Genomic DNA, 14680 nt, shown 5'->3' with positions numbered 1-14680 from the left:
TTGGATTAAGCTGCTATACCCATTTTATATGCTTAAGAGTTTTCATTGTGATATTTATTGCACAGTAGCAGTATGCAAGGGAGCTCTGGTAGCATAGTGCCTAAGATACTTGACTGCTGACCTGAAAGCTGACAGTTCAAACCCACCAGCCACTCCTCAGAAGGAAGACGGGGCAATCTACTTCCGTAGTGATACTGCCTTGGAAACCCAAGGAGGGGTCGCTATGAGTCAGGTTCGACTCGACGGCATATAACAGCAGCAGCAGTGCGCAAAGTGGTGCAGAACACAGGCTCTCTAGAGCCACACTCCCTGGGTTCCAGTGCTGGATCTCTGCTCTGTCCTTACTATGTAACAAGCAAATTATAGCTCTGTGCTTCAGTGATCTCAACTGTAACCCAAAAAATCCACTGCTATCAAATCAATTCCAACTCATAGGACCCTACAGAACAGAGTAGAACTGCCCCTTTGGTTTTCCAAGGCTGTAAATCTTTACGGAAGCACACTGCCTCATCATATTCATGCAGAGTGGCTGGTGGGTTCTAACACCATCCTTCTGGTTAGCAGCCTAGTGCTTTAACCATAGCACTACCAGAGATTTCATCTCAACTATAGAATGGTGGTAATAATTGCCTACTTCCTGGGGTCGTAAGTATTAAATGAGTTAATAGATGTAAATAAAGCCCTTAGAGCAGTTGCTTGATACATAATAAGCCTTTACTGAAATTTACCTATTACTAATCTGTACACGTGTGTGAAACTAGCACATGTATACTGGGAAAGTAAGTATATCAGACATCGAGATATATTGGTGCCAAATGCCAAAATATCTTTAGGTAGCCTTTTACTGCTAAGTTCTATCATCACCTCCTCACTGGGAATAAATCTTACAACACCTGTGTTCTTTAGAATTTCCTCTGAATAGTGAGGATATTCACATGGCTTTAACCATATAAAATATATTATGGTCAATTAAAATCATGTGGTTTTAAACCGTTTTCCAAAGCCTTTTCCAGCAATTCTTTCCTTTGGTTTCAGTAAGTTTTTTGTTTCTCTACCACAGTAGTAGAGTACATTTCAAAACAACTAAGGATCTTATATTTCATGCATTTAGAAATTTATAATTTCATATTAGATTTTAAATTTAATAATGAGAAATCTTTGTGGTAGAATATATTAGTAAATCCCAAAGTGTAGAGTGTGTTAACTAGTTTCTGCCAAGTAGATCCTGACTCATGGTGATCCCATGTGTGTCGAGCAGAACTATGCTCCATAGGGTTTTCAATGGCTGAGTTTTTGCAGGTAGATCAGCAAGTTTGTCTTCTGAGAAGCCTGTGAGTGAGCTAGAACTTCTAACCTTTGGGTCAGCAGTCGAGCACATTAACTGCACCACACAGGGACTCTGTTTAGTAAATAGAGTATTTAATAAAATACTTATTTTCACCTTACAGTTTAGGTATTTAAATGTTTTATTAAGCGATTGGTGGACTTCAGAAGTTATTTTACATGTAACGTATATAAGGTCTGGAAGCCTATGCTATTAATATTTGGATTTCATAGTAGTGACCTAATATTTAGAATGTGCTCTCTGTTGATTGCTCTTAACCTCTTGAAGATTTAAGCCTATGTTTGTTTACTAATTTTTATTTAAAAATTTAAAGTTTGGTCATTATGAATTCACGATGGTAAGTACTTCATTAATAAAGCTACTTAAATTACTTTGGGGACAAAATGTCTAGCATCATTAAATTGTTGTAAAATTATATTTTAAGGGGTAGCTGAGATAATATTTGTCACTTCTAAAAATAATTTTTCTTCTTAATACTTTTCAGCTATGCCAAAGCAGCCTTTTGTTTAGAAGAGCTGATGATGACTAATCCCCATAACCACTTATACTGTCAGCAGTATGCTGAAGTAAGTGTTCTCAGAAACAACAATGCACGTAATTTTATGGCTGCTGGGTATTATTATGGAACTGAAAATATTTCCTTCATGTTAGAGAAGTATATAAATATTTAACACATCTGTTGAAAGTTGAGTTGTGGGAATAAAAGTTTTAAATTTTTAATACGGTAGTGGAAATACTTTTCCATTGACAGTTTACTTTATTTACTTTAAGTAAGTAATGAAATTCTTTATATATTTTTATATTTGTTTACTGTTTTCAATCCTATGAATTGCCACTTTTGTCATCATTAAAAGGCTTCTAAGACATTTACAATGATTATAATTTTTCAATCTAAATTCTAGGAAATTCATGTTAAGGTTATTTGGAGATATAGGACATATTTTATTTGCTTACTATTAAACGTTAATTCAGATAAAAGAATTTGTTTTATCCAGTAGGCATCTGCTTCATAGCAATAGCAAATAATAGCAAATTAATTGAATGTCATAAGGTTAGAAAGACTTCAGTATTAAGGAATGTCAGTGCAGTTAGAGATGACATTCTAGTATCCAAGTCTAGATTTGTAATGCTGGTAATAGAAGATACAGTGTCTTGAAGCATTTGCAAAGTAGTTGAAAATAGAAATTGTAATGATTTTTTTTATTGTGGCAGCATTTTATTTTTAAGAAGAACTCAGTGATCTTATTATTAATAGAATTGTATTAATAAAATAAAATGGTTTTGGTGGGGGAGGGTGTATGTTTTCAAATTTAAATTAGCTTTAACAACCTTAAGATGAATTCTTTAAACATCTTGCACTTGTTAACAGAATATCTGTTGCAATTGCTAAAGCCTATGGTATGATGAAACGTGCTCTATTTCAAAGTAGTTAAATAAACAGGTTTCAGCACTCTGTGATTTTAACAGGTTAAATACACCCAAGGTGGGCTTGAAAATCTCGAACTTTCAAGAAAGTATTTTGCACAATCATTGAAACTAAACAACAGAAATATGAGAGCTTTATTTGGGCTTTACATGGTGAGTTGAGTTTATGTTTAATGTTATTTCGTTAATTCTGTTTCTTAAAATCCATGAACTGTCCTCTCCAATCTCTCCTTTTTTGTGTTTTATATTTCATTGATGAGTGTATTAATTTTGTTTCCTTTAGTTAATATGGCAATATGTTGTAAGGCAGTTTTATTTTTTGATGTTAATACACTCTAGTTGTTTAGTAGTTCATTGTAAAATATCTTTTATTCTATCAGAATTGAAGACTGCTTTTTAATTGAAGAAAACCATATTACATATTTTTAAAATTGTTTTGATAGTCTTGGGTTTATGCCTGACATTATTGTATGTCTTACCTTCAGTACACTCATATGAAATATTTTGTATTCTCCCAGTAAATGACATACAGAAATGAAAGTTCTCATATTTCATATTATACCATTTTTATGGTATAGAAAAACAGTATGGAAATTGTAGAAAATATGTAATTAAGTGTTTTACTGTTTATGTGTGCCAAATGATGAGCTTAGAGAAGTCAGTAACAGCTATGGGAAACAGAGGAAGAATTTGCTGAGCTTTAAAATACACATAAAATGAGCCCCTTTGCAAGCAGAGAGGCTGGGAAAATAAACTTTTTTGTAGTAGGCCAGTTCTTTAAATTTTGATTTATTTGAGTCTTCTCTTGAACTTTTTATTTATTTATTTTGTCATGTGTATGCTCTTGTTGGAGCTGAGCAAAAAGGAATTGATGGAAGAAATGGAGGCAGGAAGAAGTATAAATGAAATCATTTTCAAGAAATAAGTGGCAAAATTTGAATTAGAATTTTAAGACAATTTTCTTGGATTCTACTGGAGGCAATTGTAGTACCTTGAAAATACAATACAGTAGCTATGTCTCTTTGTCAAATACTAATTAAAAATACATAACGAATTATTAATAATAGTTTATACATAGCATTGTATGTGCCAGGCATTGTTCTGAACTCTATATTAATCATCAAATCATCACGTTAGCAGCTATTTGAATAAGTACTGTTATTATTATTGATGGTGAAACAGTACCCAAAAACCCTACACCTGCTATTATTGAGTTGATTCCAACTCACAGTGACCCTGTAGGATAAAATAGAATTGTCACATAGGGTTCCAAGGCTGTAAATCTTCATGGGAGCAGACTCCCATATCTTTCTCTTGCAGAGTGGCTGGTGGATTTGAACCACCAACCTTTCACTTAGCAGCAGAGCACTTTAACCACTGTGCCACTAGGGCTCCTGAAAAAGAACCAGAGAGACTTAATTAATTTGCCTAAGGATGGAGACAGAAGATTCTAGCTCAGGCATTTGGCTCCACAGGCATGTTCTTAACCACTGGATTGCTTTTCCCAAAAAAGTGACATTAAACCAAAAAGGTAACATTAAATACAGAGTTGTACAATCTGATTTTGTTACACAGATTCCTCATTAGTAGAGTAGAGACACAGATGAAAGAGGTATAAAATGTATGTTTGAAAATTAAAATATACTTTTGGGGATTTAAGGAGCCCTGGTGGCACAGGCTTAAAGTGCTCAGCTGCAAACCAAAAGGTCAGCGGTTTGAAACCACCAGCCGCTTCCTGGGAGAAAGATGAGGCAGTCTGCTTCTGTAAAGATTTATAGCTTTGGAAACCCTATGGGGCAGTTCTGTTCTGTCCCATAGGGTCACTATGAGTCAGAATCGACTCGACAGCTGTGGGGCTTTTTAAGGGGTTCACAGATTCTTTCATGTATCCCAGATTAAGAATCCCAACTTTAAGTCCATTTTTAAAAAGAAGAGAGTGGATCATATTGCAGGGTTCTAGTGAGTAATCAGTCAGTTCTAAGAACAGAGTTTGAAAACTCTTGGCATAGTGCAAAGAGAAATGGATGGAGTTTAGGGACACTTTCTAAGATTTATATTAACTTGCTTTGGTTAAGTCACATTGCTCCTGTTCTTAAATTTTTTCACTTCTTCATATAGGAAGTTGAATTAAGTTATTTTTGAGGTTCCTTCTATTAATATGAAATAATTCTGTAATTCTGACATAGGGAAGCTGAAACAGTTTAGTAACAAGAAAGTAGTAAAGTGCACTTTGATTTATAATGTACTCTTACATGCTTTCTTTACTTTATTTAAGTGATATGAGATTTTACCTTTAAGAGCTGTGGCAGATTCATAATACTTATAGATACTAATTAATGTATCTGTGTCTTTTTTCATTTCATTCAATTATACTGTAATTTAAAATACATTTCCATCTTTTTAAACAGTAATTTCATTTTTAAATTTATTTTGGTATAATTTTTAAAAATCTTCCTACTATCACATCATAACCATTATCCTTACATCTTTTTATCTTGACTGGAACAAGGAATTGTGTTCTGATGTTTCTTTTTTATTTTTAGTCTGCAAGTCATATTGCTTCGAATCCAAAAGCAAGTGCAAAAACAAAAAAGGACAACATGAAATATGCTACTTGGGCAGCTAGTCAAATAAACAGAGCTTATCAGGTTAGTATTGATAATTTCATGTTATTGTATAGGTCAACCACCTAATTGTTATTTCTTAGTTGTTAATTTCGTTTCTGTAAACTGTGGAGCCAGGTATCTGTCAGTGGATGGTTATGCCATTGGGCTTTTAGGAAATGTGTTTCCCCCACCCCCCCTAAATTTTTGTTCACTTTTATTGTGATTTGGGTGAAAATCTACAGAGCAAATGCATCTTCCATACAGCAGTTTCACCTTCCATACAGTGGTTCACATAACACTTTGTCTCATGACATTGACTATAATCTCCACAATGCAACAGCTATCCTCCAACTTCCTCCCCATAGCTACCTCTTCCCTGTGTTCTTTCCCATGCACTCCTGCCCCCAGGAGCTGTCTCCCTGTGCATACACAGCCCTTCTATTCTCCCATGATTGATCTCTTCAAGGAGTGTGTCTACCTAATGTAAATGTTCCACTCATATGCCTGTCTTTTGTTTGGCTGGAAGCCACAGGACTGGGTTCAATTTTAGACCTGAAGGGCAGCTAGGTGCCATAGTTTCAGGGGTGCCATCAGGCTCTATCAAACCAGCAAAACTGGTCCTTTTTTTTTTAAATGGTTTTGAGTTTTGTTCCACATTGTTCTCCCACTCTGTCCAGGATCTCCTACATAAATTCCCCTTCGAGTGGTGGATGGTGGTAGCCACTCACTATCTAGTTTTTCTGGTCTCATAGTCATATACACTGAGGATCACATGGTGTACCAGTCACTTGGACTAATTGTTTCTGTGCATCCTTGTTTTTCTTCATTCTTCTTTGCTCTGGACAAGGAGAGATGCATCTAGATGGGTGCTTGCAAGCTTTCAAGATCCCAGTCACTACTCGCCACAGTAGGATGTGGAACAATGTTTTTATGTAGTATGTTATGCCAGTTGAGCTTGATGTTCCCTGTGACTATGGTCATAAACCCACAGTTCTAACTATTCGCTGCCTCTGGATAGCTGACTGTGGCCAAGAAGTGACTACAACCTTGTCCCTTGTTATGAAATGTGTTTTAACTGTAAAATTAATTTATAGTTTTAGAATAATGTTTTTGTTTTTGTTTATTCCTCAAAAGGAGTTTATTATTATGATCCCACAGTTAGCCTTTTTGCCATCTGGAAATCTCAGTAGTCCTGCACTGGGCATATAAACAGTAGCTATAAAAATCCAATAAGATTCACAAATTGGCATGATGTATTTCAGGAGCATATTAGATATGTGAGTATATAATCTGTGGTATATCAACAATTTAAAAAAAAATGAGTAAGAATAGCCTAAAACTAAACTAACTAGGTATTAAGCTACAGACTGTATAACCAACTCCGTATGCTCGCTTACTCTTCAGACCTTACGCTAAAACTTCTCCACCCGTTTTGTAGTTTTCTGAAGCTTGATTCCTAGGAGATTATTGAAGAAGGGGTTATGGGGGAATAAATATCACTTTTTGCTTGTTCATAATTGTTTGTAGCTTTCGTATTTGAAAGATAGTTTGATTATACAGTCTTTGGTTTTCATTTACATTACTGAATTATCTTAAATATATTGTTTCATTGTTTTCTGAAAAAAAATGTTGCTATAAAAAAATTTGATACCATCTTGCTTTTCTTTCTCATGAAGAACTTAGACTTTGTGTCTGATAGACCAAAAGTTTTTTTTTTTTCTCTTTCTTTTAAATCTAGTAGTTTCACTATGATATCCTTTGTTGATTGTTCTTGAGTCAGTTTTCCCAAGTACATGTTACATGAACTTTTCTAATACGTAGATTCAGTCCTTTCTTACATGAGGAAAATGTTTTAGAAAAATAATTATAAATATTTTTTTCTATTTAATTGCCTTAGCTTTCTTTTTCAGGGCTTCCAATTATAATTATATTGGATCTCCTTTTCCGGTCTCTTAGATCATCCATTTTCTTTCAAATTCTTTTCTGTATTTTATTTTTCACTATAGTAGTTGTTTATGGAATTAGTACATACTTTTTTTCTTCTCCTCCACATTTAAATGAGTTAGCTTTCCTGGACTACTGGGAGGAGACTTTTATGGAAACAGATGCACAGTGGAAATGTGTAGGGTAGCTTTTTTCAGCTTGATTTTTCAGTGCCTTCCTGTGCTTTGTTACAGCATACTCAAATATGACCTCTCTGTGCATGTAGTTTATCTCTGGACTAGGTCTGGCCCAGGAAGATTTTCTGGCTCCACCCGTAGAGCTCTGCAGGTCTTGAATTCAGAGGTGCTGCTGTCAGCTTTAACTGTTGTATTTTGTTGCTATGATTCTTTTTTCTAGGTTTTGCTACATTTAGGCACCACCCTCTTCCTTTCCTCCCTTATCTGAATTATCGCTCTCTCTCTCTTATCCTTAGTGTCTCTGCACTGTTTAATTTGGTTTCCGTTTCCATTAATTTTCCTTTAGGGTTTGAAGTTTTGTCGTTTTTGAATGGAGCATTTGCTGGATATTTCTGAGATTTTGAGGTTTTATACTATTAGACTTGTTTATTCTCACATTTACATGCAAATTTTTATGCTTTCCTTTGGGAACCTATGAAGACTTCCCCACTATGCAGGTCCTTTCCAAATTCATCAACCCAGGCCCTCTTGTTTGGGAGAATAAGTACTCAGAATTTTTTCATTTCTATTTTTTGTAGACTGGTAGGTTGTCCCCTTTTACTTGTTTCTGTTACCACTACACAAGTGTTGGTCTTTTCCTCTATGGTTTGTGTGTTTTCTGTTCTATTTAAGAAATTGCTTGCTATTCCATGGTCATAAAGATAATCTAGTAGGTATTTAGAATTTTTATTCTTTCACTTTTTACATCTAGATCCACATTCCACGTGGAATTACTTTTTATATATGATTTTAGAGTTGTTGTTGTTGTTAGGTGCTATTGAGTTTCCAACTTGTAGTGACCCTATGTATAACAGAATAAGACATTGCCCAGTCCTATGCCATAGTAGGTATGTTCTAGTCCATTGTTACAACCCCTTTGTCAGTTTATGTTGTTGAGGGCCTTCCTCATTTTCTGTTGACCCTCTTTGTTACCAAGCATGCTGTCCTTCTCCAGGGACTAGTCCCTCCTAATAACATGTCCAGAGTAAGTGAGACAGAGTCTCACTATCCTTGCTTCTAAGGAGCATTCTGGGTGTACGTCTTCTAAGACAGATTGGTTTGTTCTTCTGGCAGTCCAGGCTGTACTTGGTGTTCTTCACCAACACCAAATGTATCAGTTTTTCATTGGTCTTCCTTTATAATATGAAATAGGGGTCAGAGTGTTTTTGTCCATCTTTGTATTTTACCATGAGTCCTGTTCCATGGAAGCTAATAAAATGTAGGAAGAGCACAGATGCTAGATTGGGTCATTTAAAATTTTGGTTCTTTAATTTATTGTCTATGTGGCCTTAGACAGATTAGATATCTCTGGCCTAGTTTCTCACCTATAAGGTAGGCATAATAAAAGTATTCTGAGGATTGAAAGAGTTAATACATTATCTTTGCTAGGTTACAGTAATATGCATTACATTTGCTGTTATGTTCACTTCTTGCCTATTAGGTGGTATATAATATTGTATGTTATCATGTGGTTTAAGTTTACTTTATTGGCCTCCTCAGATTATTGGAAGAAGAAGAATTAACAGTAACAACAGTTAAAACAGCAAACATTAATAAAGTATTTATTATGGGAAAGGCACTTTTATAAATGAGGAAAATAAGGCAAAGAAAGCTTAAATAACTTTCCCATGGTGACACAGCTGGTTAAGGACAGAGCTGCTTTCAAACACAAGCAGCCTGAGTTGAGAGTTGGTGCTCCTAATTGCCATATGTACTGCCTCTGTAAAGAGATGTCAGCTATAAATGTATCTGAAGCTGTAATTATAGTTCCCAACTCCCTTTCTAATTATTTTCCCATGTGAACAACTGACATCCTACCCCTGCTTATTTCTCATTTTATTTCAGACCTAAGTCTCCCAATAGTAAATAAACTCAGAATTTTGTTTTGTTTTTCTTTCTCCCTGTCTATTCAGTGATAGAAGGTCCCCTTGATAAGGTCTCTAGGCAAACATACTTCACTGCCTTATGAGATACTTTACCACTAGACATGAATCCATCATTCTGGTATACTAAGTAACATTTCTTCCCTTGCTATTCTCTTTGGTCTTGTTTTGTAAGGTTTCAGTGTTCTTTGGGAGGAGCTCTGAGAGCATCACTCTTCAGTCTGAGTTTCTGCACTATGCATGACATAAAACCCACATGTGCTTTGTACATCTTTACTGTACCTAGGATTTGCCTTTGCTTGATTCCACTGTAAAGGTTAATACAGGGAGTTTTTCTTGATGGTTTCTCTGTAATCTTGCACACCACTGTAGAAAGGTAACACATCACTCGGTCATGCAAGATTTCTGTATAGCCAATTCCAGTCTTCCTCAATTGGGAATCACTCATTCATGGAAAATTTGTTTTTGCCTCTGGATGCTGATAACAAGTTTTAAATAAAATCTCATGTTGCTTTTGTAACTTTCATATTCTGTGCTGCTTCAGGGTTTTCACATTCTCCTTTTGTGAATCAGATCCTATAAGTGTTTGTATCCTTTAGCTTTTGCTTAGTCATTTAAAATAACAATGCTTTAGTTGCTTATAATTTTGTACAAGGCTGGCAGTTTGGCTTGAGCTCAGTTGAGTAATTTTGCTTTTCTCAGCTGGGTTCACTTGTTTCTGGTTATGTCACATTTTGCTAATATTCTGTTGGTCGAAGCAAGCCACATGGTCGGACCACCTTCAAAGGATGTTATTCCCTCTCAATAGGAAGGGAAACATTTATGATCATTTGGCAATTTATTCCACTATTCTATGACTGCAGCAGTAGTTTCAGCCTTCTTTTATGGTTTTGTCTTTCTCTTTTTATCAACTTTATTGAGATCAATTGACATACTGCAGAAAGGGTGTTGGGGCAGCATCTTCTGACCCTCTCTAACTTCACAACAGGAAGACAGAACCACCATCAGCAGCCCAAAGCTTATTCCTTATGAGGTCAAACATGCTCCCACTCTCCTAAACTTTACCAATTCTGACAGCAACTGTCCTTCCCATGGCACTCGCTACTTTTTTGCTAGGTTTGATAATTTGTTGCAGTAGCCGCACAGAACTCACAGACAGTACTCACGATTATGAAGTTCATTAGGAAAGTAACAGGCTACAATTCAGTCTCAGGAATGCACTCAGGGTACAGTTCTTCAATCAGGACAGTCTCCCCTCTGCTATGCCCTCAGGCATGCCTCTCTGGCCCTTGGCTTCTGGGCCTGGCCTCTTCCCTGCTCAGGCAGGTGTGTTACAAAGCTCTTTTAGCTCTGCTGATAGGTACACCTGTGTGCACGCCACTTCTCCAGCAAGCTTCTTGCTCAAAAGCACTCGGCTTTCTCACTCCGTGGGCCAGCGAGCTTGCTGCTCTGTCTCGTGCCTCTTGTTTCCTCTGTGGTCGTCTCAGCCGGTCGTCTGCCGAGGAGATCTGGTGCAAGGATCTTGGGTCCAAGGACATGCTCCACTTCGCCTCCGCTCTTCTCTCTTGATAGCAGTGAGATCTCCATTTCTGTCTCCAGGAGGAGTCATTTTAAGCTCAGCAGAATAGGAAAACTAATTCTCCCATTAGAGTTCCATACATTTTACTTGCATGGTTCCATCCAGTAATCTGGTGGGAGTAACAAAAACTGGCTAGAAAAGCCATACCAAGTAATTCACTGCACCACTCATACAATAAAAATGCACATATAGTAAATACACAGTTTGAGTTTTGACAGATATATACACCCCTGTCAGCCTCACCCCAGTCAAGATTAAAAGCATTTCTGTCACCCCAGAAAGTTCCCACCTGCCATGCCACCCTGCAGTCAACTCCACCTCCTATTCCAGCCAAACAGTGATTGAATTTTCATCACTATAGTTTTTCCTGTTAATAGAACTTTATATAAATGGAACCATAGATTTGTACTCTTTGATGCCTAGTTCCTTTCATTCAGTATAATGTTTCTGAGATTCATCCATTCTCTCTCCATGTTAATTTGCCTGGTTATATTACTTTCTGTGACTCATGCAATGGTAAAGTTTAGTCCAGCTTATTCCAGCTGTCATGATGTTGGATTTATAAAGCTGAAAGGTTAGTTTTTATTATTTGAGTGTTTTTGCATTATTTTTGGTGAGTTTCCTTTTTGCTCCACCAGAGAATTATAAGAGAATTGTTTACTTATGCTACATCTAAATAGATGGGAAAAAAAAGTCCTGAATTTCTTAATAATGTAGAAAAGTATAACTTTCAGAGATTGATATTTCAGTAATTAGATAAGTGAGATCTGATTGTGAATTTCATGACTCATGGCTAAGCATATTTTGCTGCTGTTGTTGTTATGTGCCATCGAGTCGGACCCAACTCATAGTGACCCCTCCTTGGATTTCTGAGGCGGTATCACTATGGAAGTAGATTGCCCAACCTTCCTTCCAAGGAGGGCTGGTGTGTTAGAACTGCCAGCCTTCTGGTTAGCAGTCAAGTGCCTTAGGCACTACGCTACCGGAGCTCCCATCTAGGCATATAAACTAGCGTAAAGTATATCATACATATTCCTTATTGTAATGCTTTTATAAGTATTTATAAATTGGAGAAAATGAGGTTTTAAGAACTGCTTTTCTTTCCTTATTTTTGCTTAATAATGAAACAGAATATGACTACTACTTGCTCTTTAATTAGGTAATTGGTTTAGCATGTTCAGTAAAGGCAGGCAAGTTTGATTAATGCTCTTGAAAAACTTGAATGTGGACCTGCTCACAATAATTTCCCAGATAAATGCTTCTGTGGCACTTGGGACAGTTCTTTGATGCTATTGTCCGTCTGCTGTCTATGATGGCAGAGGTAATTCGATTACTAGCCTTTTGGGAAATAGAAAATTAAAATCATGATTTGAGGAAAAAATGGGATTTCAGCTTAATCAGTTAAATTGCCATGTAATTCTGGAATAGACAGAATACTTGCATGTCAGACACAATTTAAAGTGATAGATTTATATTTCCAACTTTCTTTTTATTTGTTTTGACACAAATAAGTTAGTTTGGCTTATTCTAAATTTCACTGGTATCAGTCGTGTTGATACAGTCTTAGGTGATTTTTTAAAAATTTAGCTGTTTTTTAAAAAGATCACAAACTTCTACTATTATTTTGATTATGTTTAAGTACAAACAAAGCAAAATGCTGTATTTTAAAATATATATTGTGACTTTTACAGAATATTTTTTTTACTCTTTGAAAAATTAGAGTAAATATTATTGTGTGGTACCTTTTTTGTATCCTCTTCCTGAACCCACCAAAGTTTTTTCTTAGTATTAGGTTTTTAAGTATCTGATGAGGAGCATTCCTGTTTACTTAGAATAGGTAACATAAAAGAAAAGGCTTTCTGTTCCTGGTCAGTCCTTGAGAAAGTGAATTTATCCACTGGATAATAGAAGTAATAAGTACAGCCCACATCCTTTATTCTCCAAGAGAAATTATGAAAAGACAATTTAAAATGTGGTGTTGCTGTTACCACCATGTTTTGTGATTGTGACTTGTATACTTAACATTTGCATCCCTTAAGTTAATAATGTCTTAAGAAAGACAAAATAACCTTGTTCTTATAAGAAGCCTTTTGTTCCCTTTCCCTGACATTTCCCCTAGAAACTTCCTTTATTTACTCTGTCAAAGCAAGATTCAACAATAGAAGCAAGTGGTTTAGGAAGCAGGGGATCATAATGTTCATCTGTAGCTAGAGGGGTCAGAGGCAGGTTACCATCCTAAAGCCTGTTGCTTCTATGTTACCTGTGCTTGATCACTTAATCTTTCTCAACAGGTCAAGAGAAGTTTGCCAGTTGAGTTAATTGCAAAAGAGAAGGAACACATCATAAATCAAGAACTTAAGTACTTTAGACAGACAGCACTGGTATTTGAAGGAAAGAGCAGTCACTTGAAAATGTATTCAGTGGTTAGATGCTAACTTGAAAATATTATATGTTGCTAAAAGCGAGTTTTAGCCAGTACTTTAAACAGGGGGGAAACAGGTAATAGAAGAATCCTTCCCCCACTCCCACAAGGAACACTTCTGTCTAGTAAGTCTGTTTTGTTAAATCAGACTGATCAGTGATGGAACTTGTCAAACCAGTTAGAAAAGTCATTTTGAAATCGACATGGGGTAATCATTATCATTTCCCCAACTGATTATATGCATTATATTGAACTAAAATACCATGAATTTACTTTTAAATATACAAAGGTAATATTTGATGCATTATATTTTTCATCATAAAATCCAATCCCAATGTGATTCGATAAAGTAATTATAATTTAATAAACAAGAAACACTTATTTTAAAGCATACTTACTTCATTTTAATATGTAATAGCTCTTTGCTGCAGAAATACGGTGTCATTTAGTTAATGCGTAACTAATAAAACAAAATTGAAAAAAATTACCTACTTTAAATAATTTTACACATTACTTACAATTTAAAATTACATTTTATTGTATGTTTGCTTAGAGGCCAGCATAAGCTATAATTCATTTATGAATTACATTTTTTATTTCATAAAAGTTTTCAGGTTTGAAGAAAATGGTTTTAAAATCAAATCTGTGTTCTCATAGGTTATCTTACTGCTTAAACACTTAAACTGGCCAAGTGTGTAGTGAAATCTTTCTATACTTCAACTAATGATGAGACCTTAATGAAAAATTCCAAAACCTCAAATTTTGTTCTTATTGAAGAGTAAGAAAAAGAACATACCTGATTTCATGCTAGTGATAAAATAGTTAAAGTCTGCCTAACAATGCAAAGGTAAGATTGTGATTTTGAGCCTGCCATTGAAATTGAGCCTAATTGCAGTTTTTTTTTTTTTTTTTTTTTTTTTTCCTAAATTAGTTTGCAGGTCGAAGTAAGAAGGAAACCAAATACTCTCTTAAGGCAGTCGAAGACATGTTGGAAACATTGCAGATCACCCAGTCTTAAGGTTTCAAGAACTCTTTCACAATAGATTTCACAACTGCACAATTGAACTTACTGGCCTGTGACTTATCTACTAAATGCCCAGTGCTATTTATATACTAATTTTCTGTTAATAAGGCAGTTGTAAAGAATGTGTTTATATAAACCTAAAAATGCCTTTTGCTGCTTAGCAGGAAGATGGAGAAAATCCACAAAAGACACATTTAAGAAGACTCTTACTGATTGTACATCAGTTTCTTCATATAT

General features: G+C 35.5%; 1 protein-coding gene across 1 annotated transcript in view; it reads left to right on the top strand.

Annotated features, from left to right (window-relative positions):
- EMC2 (ER membrane protein complex subunit 2) overlaps positions 1–14437 on the top strand; it is a 56892-nt gene extending 42455 nt beyond the window's left edge. Inside the window, exons 8-11 of the mRNA XM_007934878.2 lie at positions 1830–1911; positions 2813–2923; positions 5314–5418; positions 14351–14437. Of these exons, the coding sequence (XP_007933069.2) occupies positions 1830–1911; positions 2813–2923; positions 5314–5418; positions 14351–14437 (385 nt within the window). The remainder of the gene's footprint in view (positions 1–1829; positions 1912–2812; positions 2924–5313; positions 5419–14350) is intronic.
- Positions 14438–14680: the final 243 nt, after the last annotated feature.

Source organism: Orycteropus afer, unplaced genomic scaffold, assembly GCF_000298275.1.
Source record: "Orycteropus afer afer isolate SDZICR_OR568_19922 unplaced genomic scaffold, OryAfe1.0 scaffold00021, whole genome shotgun sequence".
NCBI classification, from domain to species: domain Eukaryota; kingdom Metazoa; phylum Chordata; class Mammalia; order Tubulidentata; family Orycteropodidae; genus Orycteropus; species Orycteropus afer.
The sequence above is the reverse complement of the archived record's forward strand: the minus strand, read 5'-3'. Positions and strand labels throughout refer to the sequence as shown.